The 15,490-nt window shown below is 46.9% G+C and overlaps 1 protein-coding gene and 1 pseudogene across 2 annotated transcripts in view; both read right to left on the bottom strand.

Moving 5' to 3' along the window:
- Positions 1–2,655, bottom strand: part of Fnip2 (folliculin interacting protein 2) — a 94,574-nt gene extending 91,919 nt beyond the window's left edge. For both annotated transcript variants that reach the window (XM_045131137.1, XM_004655895.2), the window contains exon 1: positions 2,539–2,655. In XM_045131137.1, coding sequence (XP_044987072.1) covers positions 2,539–2,636 — 98 coding nt within the window. In that variant the 5' untranslated portion in view covers positions 2,637–2,655. The remainder of the gene's footprint in view (positions 1–2,538) is intronic.
- A 2,396-nt stretch (positions 2,656–5,051) lies between these two features.
- On the bottom strand, positions 5,052–14,417 carry LOC123453617 (annotated as a pseudogene).
- Positions 14,418–15,490: the final 1,073 nt, after the last annotated feature.

Genomic DNA, 15,490 nt, shown 5'->3' with positions numbered 1-15,490 from the left:
ACACGCCATGACACCAGCTACTCACAAAAAGCAAGGGAGCTGAAGAAAGGTGAGGAGAGAGAGGACCAGCGGGCAGGAAAGGCACAGAATAGAGATGCCAGGCTCCTCATGCCTTGTGAAGGGGCACTCATCATACCAGCACTTGACCAAAAGGGACACCAAGGCAAGAGGATTGTGATTTCCAGGCTAGTTTAGGTCACAAAATGAAATCCTGTCTCAAATCAGGGAGGGCTAGAGAGACTGCTTAGTGGTTAAGGTGCTTGCCTGCAAAGCCTGGGGACCCAGGTTCAATTCCCCAGTCATCCCACGTAAGCAGAGGCACAAGGTGGTACATGTGTCTGGAGTTCATCTGCAGTGGCTGAAGCCCCTGGTTGCGCCCATTCACATTCTCTCTCACACAAATAAATAAATCAATAAAATATTTTTTTAAAATCAAGCAGAACCAAACTCTAAATTTTCTAAAAACAACTATCTCAAAAACTTATACAAAATCCTAGTGAAGAAATCTTTAATTGGCACAGTAATTTTTGCTTTCATTATACACCAATGAGAAATCAGCACAAAATCCTGAAAATGTTCCCACAAAGTGGGAGTCAATTTTCCTAATATGGCCAGGTCCTAAATATAGCCACAATTTTTTTGTGGTTAAAAAGCACACCCAGCTGAACTTCACGGCTGGAAGGCGTGGTGGGGGCAACCAGCAGGGACCTCCAGAAGCAATGGCCGGGCAACTGCAGCTCCACCTGCACTACCAGGGCTTTATGGTCCTTGGGAAGGGCTCCACAGGGCACGGGCAGCGCCTGCAACACAGGCCGTTCTCCTCAGGCTTTGCACCCTTGACTCCGTCCAGGCTGCTGACAGAAAGGGGAGAAAACTACCTATGAAGGCTCTGAAATGATGCCACCATTCTGAGAAGGTAGACAGGGTCACTACTGGTCAAAGAATTGAAAGGCAAAGACGTCCCGACCCAAGTTATTAGGATTCAAGATTAATGATGAGATTTAGATGTCCTCACAACTTACCATCCAAACACCAGACACACACACACAAAAAAAAAACAGTACTTTACTTAATACTCACATTACTTTACTGGGGCTGGGCATAGTAACACATATTTATTGTAATCTCACATTTGGAACGTGGAGGCAAGAGAATCAGGAGTTCGAAGGCAGCCTGAGCTACAAAAGGTGTTGTCTCAAAAAAAATAAAATAAAATACAATTGCTGTGTGTGGTGGCCCACACCTTTAATCCTAGCATGAGGCTGAGGTAGGACAACTGCTGTGAGTTCAAGGCCAGCCTGAAACTACATAGTGAATTCCAGGTCAAGCTGTGCCAGATCAAAACAAAACCCTACCTTGAAAAACGAACAACTAAAAAAAAGAAAAAGAAAAACCTTACGTAACTATAGTAAGGGGCTAAGTGTCTTTTATTTTATTTTATTTTTGGGTTTTCAAGGTAGGGTCTCACTCTAGCCCCAGCTGACCTGGAATTCACTATGTAGTCTCAGGGTGGCCTTGAACTCACAGTGATCCTCCTACCTCTGCCTCCCGAGTGCTGGGAGCTAAGTGTCTTTTAAATGAATAGAGGGTTTAAAAAGAAAAAGCAAAATCTATACAATGAAATTTAACCTAAAATTCATTTCAGACAGATGTTGTGGCTTATGCCTGTAATCCCAGAACTGGAAAGGCAGAGGTAAAAAGATTTCCAAGAGTTTGACATCAACCTGAGCTGCATAGTGAGTTCCAGGTCAGCTCTCAAAACGCATTAAAAAAAAAAAAAAATCGACAGAAACTAATTCTCTTCCAATTTTGTTTTTGAAACTTTCTAAACGTTTGCTGTACTAGGTCTAGAACTGTTGAACAAGGTGCTTCCCCAAGACCTTCCGGACAAAAAGCACCTGCCAGAAATGCCAAACTTGGTGCTGGATGGTCAGCATTTTTTTTTTCTTATATATATATTTTTAAATTGCTGAGAACGGTTAAAAGGTCAATAAATGATGAGATTTAGATGCAATTGCTGAAAGGCAATACAGGACACGGGAAGGCATCTTTCGAAACCCAGCCCTTGAAGGCAGAATCGTTCAGGGGATTTTTAAAGACTGGATTCCGGATCAAAGTGCTGAGGTTAAAAACCGCGAGGAGCAGTCAGCGGGTCTTGAACAGGCGCCTGCCTAAGAGCTGTCACTCCTGGACGGCACGTGCTTCGAAGAGGATCTACGGAAGCGCAGGCCGCCGCCTCGCGACACTCGACCCCGAGACTTCCCCGGGAGCCGGTCCCTCTCCGCGGCCCGCACGTCCTGGACGAGGCGGGGCTGTGCTTTCTATTTTCCTCATTCATCCGCGGGCGGGCGGGCTGGACGGGAGACGAGACGCCCGCCCCCAGCCCGCCGCGACCCTGGCACAACTTCCCCAGACCGTCACCCGCACAATGGAGACAGGGCAGCCGGGCCCAGGCGCCGTCCCGCGGGGAGGAGGCGCGGACGCACGGGGCGGCCGGGAGGCAGGATGCTCGCCGGGGCCGCGGCCCTCGCCGCTCACCTGAACGCCGGTCCTTCCTTGGGCGGCCGGGCCTGGGTGGACGCGGTGCCGCCGCCGCCCCTTTTGTTGAAGAGCTTCTGGAGCAGGGTCGGGGCCATGATGCGGCGGCGCGGCGCGGGTTCGAGGCCCGCGGCGGCGGCGGCTCAACGGGAAGCCGGCGGCGGGGCCATGGCGGGGGGAGGCCGAGGAGCGCTGCCGCTGCTGCCGCCGCTGCTGCACCGCCGCCCGTCCGCCAAGCCGGTCCTAGCGCGGAGCCCGGCCCGCCGCCCGGCGCTCCCAGGATCCCTCCTGCGGGAGGAGCCCGCAGCCCCCGCGCGGCGCGGGAGGAGCTCGGCGCGCAGGCCGCGCGGCCGCCATTGGCCCGCGGCGTCGGCGGCCGGCGCACGTCCTCGCCCGGGGCGCCGCAGGGGGCGGGGCCAGCGCGGCGAGGGGCGGGGCCAGGCGCGTTGTGGGCGGGGCCAGCGCATCGGGGGCGGGGCCAGGCGCGTTGTGGGCGGGGCCAGGGCGGCGCTGCGCTTAGAGGGGCGCGGTGCGCGGGCTTCCCGCACGCTCGGGGTCCGGCCGGTCTCCCTCCGATCTCGGGAGACAAAGGCGGCCCCAGGCTTCGGAGGAAAGGGCTCCGTGCGGGGGCGACACCCGCGGGGCGCCCGGAAGGATTGGGCACGTCCTTCCCAGGGCCACCGTAGACTCTCCGGGCTGAAATGTTCACCGCGACTCCTTATGCAAAGCATTGATCTGTTTGATGACTTGAGCCGCAGGGTACCTTGGTCATATAAAAAGCTGCATGTGGAAGGCTAAGCCCCTTCCGCTCCCCCCCCACCCCGCCTTTTTGGAGGACCTGTGGAACTTGCTACATCGATGTAGAAACAGGCTTGTTTTCTAACAAGAGATTGCTTTCCTAATTCATGGTCAAATAGTCAGGACATATAAAAAGTAACATGAGGATCTGGAGAGACGGCTTCGCGTCTGCCTGCGAAAACAAATGACCCAGGTTCGATTCCCCAGGTCCCACGTTAGCCAGATGCACAGGGGACAACGCGTCCAGTGGCTGGAGGCCCTGGCGCACCCGTTCTCTGTCTCTCTCTTCTATCTCGCTCATCCACGCGCTCTCTCTCTGCTTGCAAATAAAAAAATTTTTTAAAATAACATGAGGGCTGGGAAGATGGCATAGCAGTTAAAAGGGTTTGCTTGCAAAGCCCAGCAGCCACATAAAGCCAGACAGAGTGGCGCGTGCATCTTGTCTGTGTATATGTATATCCCTCATTAATAAATAAATAAATAAAATATTTTTATTTTAAAAATAAAAATAAAATATTTTTTAAAGTAATATGTTATCAATGCTACATACTAGGTTTGGGGAAAAAGAGTTCTATGGACTTTCTTTGCCCTGTCCTACACCTGGCCCCCTGAAAATTTAATATTTTGTGGTTTAAAACCTCAAAGATCATGTGCATGAAGTGTGTAACCACATCTGAACAGCGTCGTCATCTGTAAGTTACAGCATTGGACGCTAAATTAGTTTTTTGCATGATGAGTAATAGAGCACAAAGTTATTACGGCTTCAACCCTGCGCCTTACAACTTCGTGACCAGTGAGCAATGACTCACCTCAGCTTTCTTAGACCTGGTTAAAAGAGGACCCTTACTCAAAAAAGGCAATCATTTCATACACATAAGTCATCAAAACATAGGGAGGCAGGCGAGAGAGATGACTTAGCTGGGATCCAGGTTTGATTTGCCAGGACCCACATAATCCAGATGCACAAGGTGGGGCATATGTCTGAAGTTGGTTTGCAGTGGTTTAAGGCCCTGGTGTGCCCATTCTTTCTCTTTTTATCAGCGTCTCCCCCATCCCTCCTTCTCATAAATAAATAAATAAATAAGCAAATAAATAAAATCTATTTTAAAAATAGGAGACAAATCTCAGAAAGTGTTCATCTAGTTTGCACAGGCTCTGGGTTCACTCCAGCACTGGGGGAAAAAAATCTATTCTGGGTCTATGTTAATTTCCATTACCATTTGATGTTGGTTGGAAATTAGCTCTGCTGAACTTTCACAAAGGCAAGGGAAAGATGGTAGAGACTGAAACTCATTTTTTCCTTGGGATTTGTGCTATTTAAGTGGTGGGTTAGGAGTTCATCCTGGTGAGCAGCTATCCTTTGCACAACTGGGTGTCAGCAAAGCCCTGATTTGCAACATTGCTAGCTCAGAGAGGGTTTGTCAGGATCTTATGGTGTGATTACCAGCTTCATCTGCTGTGATTTACAACACAGCCTCATGCCAGACTGGCTGGCAACGCACCCCTTTTCCTTCCCCACCCGCAGTCAGAAAATCCCCTTTTATCTCTTGGTATCCACATGCTGGCTGTGAGCCCTGCAGCTTGGGTAATTGCTTACTGACAGGGTCTCCATGATGCCTCCCCGCCAAGAACTGTTCCATTTCACCTGGCTCAAATGGCTTATCATCCAATAGGGGCAAACTGAAAAGCCATGGCCCCCCCCCAAACGGTCATCTTCAGTGTAGGTCTGGACTGGGCAGCTGTAAAGGGACGGCATACAGGAATGGCTTTGAAGAGGAGGCCTCAGGTGGGGCGGAAACCAGGAAGTACCCTGGATTCCCCTCTGTTCTTTTCTCCTTTTGTTTTCGCTCCATGTCACGCGTTTCCTCATTCTAGCTCTGGCCTGTGCCTACTTGGGTTTTCTTTCTTTCTTTCTTTCTTTCTTTCTTTCCTTCTTTCTTTTTTTCTTTCTTCCTTAAATATTTTTATTTATTTATTTGAGAGAAAGAGCACACACACATGGTCATACCAGGGTCTCTTCCACTGCAGACGAACTCCAGATGCATGCACTGCTTTGTGCATCTGGCTTTTATGTGGGTCCTGGGGAATCGAACCAACTCTCTTGACACAAGCCTACAGGACTGGGGACCACTACAGGTGGAAGCATTCATGACATCATCATCCGCCCACAGTCCCACGACCCTACAGTGACACTCTGCTAGATGAGATGCTTCCATATGAATACAAAGTAATCTATAAGAAAAATTCATGCTTCTTGAATTTATCTGTTGCTTGTCATGACAAGTAAACAGCTGTCTATTGAACTCTCGGGTGATAGAGTAAATATCATCAGTGGTCCTGGTCTACACTCTTGACCCTGCTTGTGGAGGAGGGGAATCTCACATTGCATAGGCTGGCGTTGAACTTACCGTGTATGTTGAACTCCTGTTTGCTCTTGCCCCTCCTCCAAAGTTCTAGGATTACAGGTGTGCCTCACTGTGCCTGGTGAGCCCGGGCTTCCTACATGCTAAGCAAGGACTCTACTAACTGAGCAGGAGCCAGTGCTCCTTTTTGTTTGTTTCTCGGAGGCAGGGTCTCATGTCGTGCAGGGTGGTCTTAAGATCACTAGGTAGCTGGGACCAGCCTCAAACGCCTGATCATCTTGCCTCTACTTACCAAGTGCTGGGATTATCCAAGCATGTGCCATTGCCCTGGTCCTGTTTTTATATATGTTCATTTTGCAAAGCATACAGATGCAAGCATTAAAAATACAGAGAAATAAACTTGATACATTTTACTTTAAACATAGCAAGCCCCGTTTTTATTCTGTATTTTCCTACATTTGAAAGAAAAAAATTATCAAAAATGTCCTTTAAATATAAGGAACCACTTACCAATCAACATATATGAGCCATGAACATGATCTTCTATAAACATTGATTTGAAATACATTGCCAGTAGTTCAGATTTATTATTTTTGCCCTTTCTTGTGCCTAAGTAAACAAAAAGCAAAGTTTTTAAAAACCTGGGTGAGGGCTGGAGAGATGGTTTAGCGGTTCCGCGCTTGCCTGTGAAGCTGAAGGACCCCGGTTCGAGGCTCGATTCCCCAGGACCCACATTAGCCAGATGCACAAGGGGACGCATGCGTCTGGAGTTTTTAGCAGTGGCTGGAGGCTCTGGTGCACCCATTCTCTCTCTCTCTGTCTCTTTCTCTCTCTATCACACTCAAATAAATAATAAATAAAAATGAACAAAAAAATTTTTTTAAACCTGGGTGAGAATACCATAAATATATATTTTTTTAATTTTATGATAGTAGCTTTACTTTATGATAGTACTAGTTAACATTCAATACTGATACAAACATAAATTTTCTTTTATTAAAGGATCAAAATTCAATGCTGATATAAATGTCAATTTCTTAGGAGGTCATAAGATGAATCAGGAAAACTGTGAATTTGTAAAAAGGCAGAGTTTCACAGGAGTTGTAGATTGTTACTAGAAAATTTTCAGTGCCAGGGATGGGATACCTTCCAGTGAGTTGTTGGCCAGGGAGGTCCCTGATGCCTCCAAACCATCACAGGCCATTGCCGAGGCCCTTGGTTTCCCACCAGGAATAGATGGTAAGACCCTATTGCTGAAGACTCCACATACTTGGGCTGCAAGGCCAATGAGAAATCCTGCTGGAACTGAGCTGATAACCTCCTCCATGTAGACCAGCTGACAGAAAGCTGGAAGAAGCCATTCTGCATGCAGTTCAATGGGAGAGAGAGAAATCACCAGTGAAGATACTTAACAGTGGACACTGTAAGCCTTATATTTTGCCAGCTGGGTCAAATGAGCCAATGGGTACAATAGTGGCACTTCTGTCATGGTGGAAACCAACTGCCCTCTATTTGGACTGGAGGCCCACTCCATGGGAAGGAACACATCCCTTATACTGAAAACCTAAAACAAGGGTAGTCATGAGCCCTAGGGGTGTAACATCTGCTGCTGTCAAACTGCCCAGTAAGCACTTCTCTAAATGTTCATACCCATATATTAATGCTACTCTCATTTTTGGTAGAGAACCTTCTCTTTTCAGATGGCAGTGACTTTGAGAGGACTCAGAAAGCATCATGGTGCTGGAAAGAAGTGACAGGAGTGCTCAGCACTGTAATATCTCTATCACACCTTCCAAGGCTCAGGGTCCATTGTGGAAGAGGTGGCAGAAAGAATGTAAGAGCCAAAGGAAGGGTAGGACTCCTTACAAAACTTGCTCCCCCAGACACAAAATGGCCTGGATATCCATGACCACACAGTGCCTGACACTACCTACACAAGACCATCATAATAGAAGGAAAAGATTATGACATCAAAATAAAAGAGAGACTGATTGAGAGGGTGAGGAGATATAATGGAGTGTGGAGTTTCAAAGGGGAAAGTGAGGAAAGGGAGGGCATTACCATAGGATATTGTTTACAATCATGAAAGTTAATAAAAATAAATAAATAAATTTTTTAAAAGGCAGAGTTTCGAACCACAGAAAACATTTAGAAACAACATATTGCAGTTTGAATTCAAACCAAAACTATGGAAAACATCTCACTTTTTAAAAATATTTGGGAGAGCACATTTTCAATAACAACGCATCTACCTATACTTTCCAAGTCCTAACCCTCCCTCCTTGCAGATAAATAAAGCTATTTAAAATAAATAATGCAATAAATGGAGTCATAAAGAGGACTTGTTATTTATATCTTTAAAAAAAGATTTTTTTACTTATTTATTTGCAAGCAGAGATGATCAGAGAGAGAGAGACAGACAGACAGATACAAAGAGAGAATGAGCACATCAGGGTCTCAAGCCACTGCCAACGAACTCCACATGCATGTACCACTTTGTGCATCGGCTTTTTTGTTTGTTTGTTTTATTTATTTATTTGAGAGCAACAGACAGAGATAGAAAGAGGCAGATAGAGAGAGAGATAGAGAGAGAGAGAATGGGCACGCCAGGGACTCCAGCCACTGCAAACGAATTCCAGACGTGTATTCCCCCTTGTGCATCTGGCTAATGTGGGTCCTGGGGAATCAAGCTTCGAGCCAGGGTTCTTAGTCTTCACAGGCAAGTGTTTAACCACTAAGCCATCTCTCCAGCCCTGTGCATTGGCTTTAAGTGGATGCTGGGAAATTGAACCCGGGTCATTAGGCTTTGCAGGCAAGCGCTTTAACCACTGAGCTATCTCTCCAGCCCTCACATTCATATCTTTCAATATCTCTAACGTATCTGGCCTGCCAGGTTTCTTTGGGCTGTTCTTAGTCAACGTCTTCTAGCATCATTAGCTTTTAGCTGTCTTTGCTCTTGAGTCAGCTCAGCAGACACACTTTGGTGGAGCCCCTGTGGAGCAGGCCATGGAAGCGGATGTGTGGGGGAGAAGGTGGCCCTACAGTAACAATGTGGTAGAATATAAGTCACCCATGCCGGGAATTTGCAGCAGGTGCTGGGTCACACTGTGTCAACCTGCGCTCCGAGAGCGGCATGTTCATTTTCAAGCGCACAGATGTTCTGCAAGACTTCCTTGTTTGCCAGAGGCCATACAAGCTTGGTGGGGAAATGTGCCTGCCTGGGGGCTTCTCAAGGAAAGGAAGGCCATCCTGAAGGGAGGCTCTGAGCTGACTTCTGCCCTCCTTCTGTACTCACACGTCCAACATTGGTGAAAGATGCTAGTGCGGCCACCCAGGGTGATGAGGACTCCATCCTGCCTCACTGCTGGGAACTGAAGCTGAACGCTTGGTCACTGTATCAAAAATAAGTTAGGGGCTCTGACCACTTGGGAACTTCCAGCAGTGGGTAAGTTTTTCCCTCAGCTGAACCTGGGGCCCCTAGCCCTTACTCTCCACATGGGTTCTGTGGTGGTTTAATTCAGCTGTCCCCCATGGACTTAGGCACTCTGGATGCTAGGTTCTCAGCTGATGGAGATTTGGGAATTAATACCTCCTGGAGGCAGTGTATTGTTGGGGGACAGGCTTATGGGTGTTACAGCCAGTGTCCCCTTGCCAGTGTTTGGCACACTCTCCTGTTGCTATGGTACATATGATGTTGGCGAGAGGGTGAATGCCACCCTCTATTCATGCCATTATTTTCCCCTGCCGTCATGGAGCTTTCCCTCCAGTCTGTAAGCCAAGATAAACCTTTTTTTCCCCACAAGCTGCTCTTGGTCAGGTGATTTCTGCCAGCAATGTGAACCTGACTGCAACAGTAAAGTTGGTACTGAAAATGGTGTTGCTGCTAGACACCTGACTGTGTGGTTTTGGTCTTTGGGAGCTGATTTTAAAGAGGAATGCGAAAGGATTTGATACCTTGGCCGAAAAGATGCTTTGCAGTGCTATAAGTACAGCTTAATGGACTATTCTGGTCAGAGTTGAAAGACCTGAATGCAATAAAAACTATGTACTGTGAGGTTTGGCTTGTGAGGGTGAGAAAAAGCTTTACCTGGACTGGGCTAGAAGCAGTTTGTGTGAGAGGCTTGCTGTTATGCCTGTGTCCTGAGAATTGGTGCAGGGATGCATTGCATAGAAATGGACTGGTGTGAGCAGAGGGATATGGCACAGAAAGAAATCTTTAGGCTGAAATTTCTGCCTGTTCATCTGCAATTGAGAGGTAACAACTATTGAGATTGAGCCAGCCTTACATTGGGGCAACAGGAAGAATGTAGGATCTTTTGAAGGGGCCAGAATACTCAAGGAGTATCCTGTTCTTCAAAGTCTGCTTTGTTCACACATGCATTAAAAAATTGGCACCCCACCTGGTATTATGGAGTATAAGAAATGCAAGAAAGAGAGGGTCATTGAGTTTGTAGCACTGTCTTGTGTTTCAGAAACAGCCACAGGTAGTGTGAAGCAGGTTTGCTGGATGCTTGTATGGAGACCTGATGGAGCTGTGAGGATGAACTGTGGATGGCAGCGGAGACCCAGTGGAGATGCCAGGACCACGAGATGGCTGCTAAGGAAAGCTGCCGGCCCTGGATGAAGTTTTCCAGGACTGTGAGTAGCCTAGCTGGAGGGGCAGGAATTGGAACTCCAGAGACTTGTTACTGGTTAGAATTATCGGACTTGGAGATTTGTCATTGACTAGATTTGTTGGACTTGGAGCTACAGAGTTTGGTGTTTGCCCTAGTTGTTTTAAATCTTGTATTGGTTGAATATTTCTTTGCTTATGCCCAGTGCCATCTTTTGCAGTGTGAGTGTTTATTCTGTGCTATTATGGGCTTTGGGTTGTTTTTTTTTTTTGTTTTTGTTTTTTTTTGGTGTTATGGCTCAGTTAAAAGACCTTGGACTATGGGAATGTTTAAACATCGTTGGAATTGATAAAACTATGGGGACTTTTAAAGTTGAATGAATGCCTTGCATTTTACATCATGGATGGTTATCAATTTATGGGGCCTAGGGACAGAATGTGGTGGTTTGATTCAGGTGTACCCCATAAACTTAGGTGTTCTGAATGCTAGGTTCCCAGCTGATGTAGATTTGGGGATTAATGTCTCCTGGAGGCAGTGTATTGTTGGGGGTGGGCTTATGGGTGCTATAGCCAGTGTCCCCTTGCCAGTGCTTGGCACATTCTCCTGTTGCTATTGCCCATCTGAGGTTGACGAGGGGGTGATGTCCACCCTCTGCTCAAGCTGTGGTTCTCCCTTACCATCATGGAGCTTCCCTTCCAGTCTGTAAGCCAAAATAAACCTTTATTTTCCCCACAAGCTGCTCTTGGCCAGGTGATTTCTGCCAGCAATGTCATCTCTTCAGCCCCACACTGAACTCTTAACCTCTGCTTGTTCCCAATCCTGCTTCTCTTGCTGCTTTGCTCTCTCAGCCCAGGGCACCTTGCATTTATTTAAAGCAGAAACATGGAAATCATTTATAATCATCATCATCATTATTATTCCGTAGCTTCCCTGGAACTCTCAAAAGTCCTCCTGACTCAGCCTCCCAAGTGCTAGGATCACAGGTATGAGCTACCATGCCTGGTCTTAGGAAGCATTCCTAGCTCTTTCCTTTTTTTTTTCCTTTCTTCCTTCCTTTATTTATTTGAGGGAGTAAGAGAACGGGCATGCCAGGGCCTCCAGCCACTGCAAATGAACTCCAGACGCATGTGCCACCTTGTGCATCTGTCTTATATGGGTACCAGGGAATCAAACCTGGGTCCATAGGCTTCACAGGCAAATGCCTTAACCACTAAGCCATCTCTCCAGCCCAACTCTTCCCTTTCTGTCCTCATCCAAAATATGTCTCATTTCCATCTTTCCCTATCCATGGGCATTTATCCTAGCCTAAGTCACCATTGTGTCCCTAAGTCCACAGCAGCCATCATTCTTGTTAAAACTCAGAATCATGCTAGTGAGGCTTGGTGACTCATGCTTGCAATCCCAACATTTGGGAGGTGGAGACAGGCAGATCAGGAGTGCAAGGTTATCCTAGAAACACGGTGACTTCAAGGCCAGCCTGGATTATATTAGATTCTTTCAACAGACAAAACAAGGGGCAGGAGAGATGGCTTAGCAGTTAAGGCACTTGCCTGTGAAGCCCAAGGGCCCATGTTCAATCTCTCCAGATCCCATGTGAGCCAGATACACAAAGGTGACACAAGTGTAAGGTTGCACATGCACACGAGGTGGGACAAGTGTCTGGAATTTGACTTCAGTGGCTGAGGCTCTGGCGCACTGATTCTCTCTCTCCCTCTCTCTAAAACAAACAAACCAACCGTAAAGCCTCAAAATTGTTAGCATAACAAAATCCTAGATTAAGTCCCTTCCTCCCTATCCAAATATATCTCACATCACTTTCTATCGATATCTTCCAGGCACACTAATGTGTTTTCTTTTGTACAAGAGCTTTCTACCAGGAGCACCCACCTTGGATCCTTTAACTCTGTTTGGTTAAGGTCTCTCTTTCCCTTCCTCCCTTCTTCCCTCCCTCTTGCTCTTTCTCAGACAAGGTCTCTGTGGGCTTGACTAGCTTCAAATTGGCTATGTAACCAGGGTTGGCCTTGAACTCCTGATCCTCTGGGCTAAACTTCCTGAGTCTTGAGATTACAGGCAGGTGGCACCACACCCAGCTCCAAACTCCAATCTTTTTGTTTTCTGTTGTGCATATGCATTCATTTCCCCAAGTACTCTGTGGTTTCAGCTGTGGCCCTGGTGAGGTGTGATGGGCTGATTTTCTCCTCAGGTTCTGCATCCATCTGAAAAAGAGAAGCAGATTCTCTAACAGAGAGTGAAGTCAGCACCGGATAAATGGGATAACCGTTATTATTTTAGAGGGGATTTAATGGGTGTAGGCCCTCTTGTAGCCCAAGATTGGTGGGAGCTTGATACTGGAGAGTGGGCTTGATTTGTGGATATCATTCTCAGAACCATACCCTGACACGTTTTGAGTCTTCCTCATAATCTCCACCCACTACAAGAAGCTTCTCTGATGAAAATGTCCAACAGAGCCTGAGAGATGGATGGCTCAGCAGTTGACGCACTTGCCCGCAAAGCCCAATGACCTGGGTTAGATTCCCCAGTACCCACGTAAACCATGTTGGCACATGTATCTGAAGTTAGTTTGCAATGGCTAGAAGCCCTAGCATACACATTCTCCCCACCGCCCCCCTGCCTCTCTTTGCAAATAAATAAATTAAATTAAACCTGCAAGCAACACGAATCTACCTGCATGAGCATAAATATTTAGAAGACAGTTTGGTGGATATAACACATCCCTTTAGCTAACTAACACTAAGAGCTTCTTCCCTCCAGCCTGTGACCTCCCTAGCTACAGGCTTTTGACTAGGTTTTTAGTTACCAGGCATGAATTCCTTCCCATGGAGTGGACCTCAAAGCCAATTAAAAAAGCAGCGGCTACCCCCATAATAGCCACGCCCCTGTTGCACCAGTGGGCATGTCTTACCTGGCAGGGCAGTAAGGCAGTTGGTGAGTGTTCTCCCCCAGCAGCCTGTACAGTGCCTCTGGCACCAGGAACGGCAGCCAACAGGGAGGAAACTTTGAGCTCAGGTCCAGCTTAGCTTCTCTGTGTCCTGTAGCTACAGGGAGTGGTATCTACAGCTCTGGCGGGCAACCAAGAGCATTGACAATAGCCTGCATTGTTTTGGGAACCTCAGGGACCTCCCTGATCAAAAACGCCCTGGAAGATATCCAACTCCTGGCACTGGGAATTTCCGTAAATACCTATGGCTTCTGGAAACAGCATTATCCACCCACACAGGGTACTTCCACTTAAATGTAAAAATTAAATTGAAAAAAAAAAAGTTTTACTGAGGGCGAGAGAGATTGCTCAATGGCTAAGGCACTTGCCTGCAAAGCCTAACAATCAGGGTCAATTTCCCAATATCCACATAAAGCCAAATGATCAAAGTGGCACATGCATCTGAAGTTCGCGTGCAAGCTGCTGGAGGCTCTGGCATGCTCATTCTCTGTCTCCCTCTTCTCTCTCTCTCTCTCTTTCTCTCTCTCTCTCTCTCCTTGCAAATAAATTAAAAAAAAAAACAATTTAAGTGTTTTATTTGGGCTAGAGAGTGATCTTAGCTGTTAAAGTACTTGCTTGCAAAGCCAAAGGACTCAGGTTTGATTCCCCAATACCCACATAAACCAGATGCACAAGGTGGCACATGCATCTGTAGTTCATTTACAGGAGATGAGGGCCTTGGAACACCCATTCTCTCTCCCATATATATCTGCCTTTATCTCTTTGTCTCAAATAAATAAATATTTTTAAAAAAAATATTAAAATGTTTTATTCCCTAGCTCAAAAAAAACAAAAAATCATACTAAAAGCCAGCTCTGGTGGTGCTCACCTTTGATCCCATACGCTGGAGGCAGAGGTAGAAGGATTACTGTGAGTTTGAGGCCAGCCTGGGATCACAGAATAAGTTCCAAGTCAGATGGGACTAGGGTGAAACCCTACCTCAAAAAAAAATGTTTTATTGACAATTTTCATACATGTGATTCATGTATTTTGATCATAAACTCCTTCTCTTGTCTTTTCTCTCCCATCCCCTTTCCACTGAACCCCTTCCTTCCTTCTACAACCCTCCACCGCTTCTACTTTTCCTTTGTCCCCTCTACTGTCCATGACCGACTGTTGATGGGCCCAGTAGTGAAGACCTCTGGGAGCTGGGGCTTAGCTGGAGGAAGCCCTGAGGTTTATAGCCTGGACCCACTTCCCACTTCTGGGCTTTCTGGTCTACCTCGATGTGAGCAAGCCAGCAGAAGCTGCCAATCACTATGGCTTCCCCACCACGATGGACTGTATCCCTTTAAAATAAGCACCAGGGCTGGAGGGATGGCTTAGTGGTTAAGGCATTTGCCTGCAAAGCCAAAGGACCCAGGTTCAATACCCCAGGACCGACATTAGCCAGATGTACAAGGGGGCACAGGCGTCTGGAGTTTGTTTTCAGTGGTTGGAGGCCCTGGTGTGCCCATTCTTTCCTTCTCTCTCTCTCTTTTTCTCTCTCTCCCTCTTTCTGTCAAATAAATAAATAAAATAAGCATCAATAAGTCCTTCCTTAATTTGCGCTGGGAGAGGGCTGGGGGCAGGGCAGGGTTGCTACAGTAAATCTCATTCTGCATAGCTCAGGTTGGTCTGGAGCGTGTGGCAATTTTCCTCCCTCGGCCTCTCAAAAGCGGGGATTACCAGCGTGAGCCACTATGCCTAGATTAAATCACTTCAAATGTTTTGTCACAGAGATAAGTCATACATATTCCTTCCTTTTTCTCCCTCCTCCTTTTCCTTGTCCTCTTCATCTTTTTTTTTTTTCTCTCTCATTTGATTGGCAGTGCTTTTGGTCTGGGGATCTGATGACTCCCTAGGTGAGTAGCTCCACGTCATTGTCTGTGGCTTGTAAATCATTAATTCTCGTTAAATTCATTTAATCATGAGTGACCTAGTATTCCAACCAGCCTGTGGTCCTCAGGTATGTACTACCTAAGAACTACTTAGCTGACCGGAGAGATGGCTCAGTGGTTAAAGTGCTTGCTTGCAAAGCCTGTTGGCCTAGGTTCAATTCCCCAGTAACCATGTAGAGCCAGCTGCACAAAGTGGCCCATCTGCAGTTCATTTGCAGTGGCAAGAGACCCTGGCAGGCCAGTACATTCTCTCTCTCTCTTTCTATCTCTCTCTCTATGTACCTCTCTATATCTCCACTC

Source organism: Jaculus jaculus, chromosome 12 (assembly GCF_020740685.1).
Source record: "Jaculus jaculus isolate mJacJac1 chromosome 12, mJacJac1.mat.Y.cur, whole genome shotgun sequence".
NCBI classification, from domain to species: domain Eukaryota; kingdom Metazoa; phylum Chordata; class Mammalia; order Rodentia; family Dipodidae; genus Jaculus; species Jaculus jaculus.
Note: the sequence above shows the minus strand (reverse complement) of the source record. Positions and strands in the feature narration are given on the sequence as shown.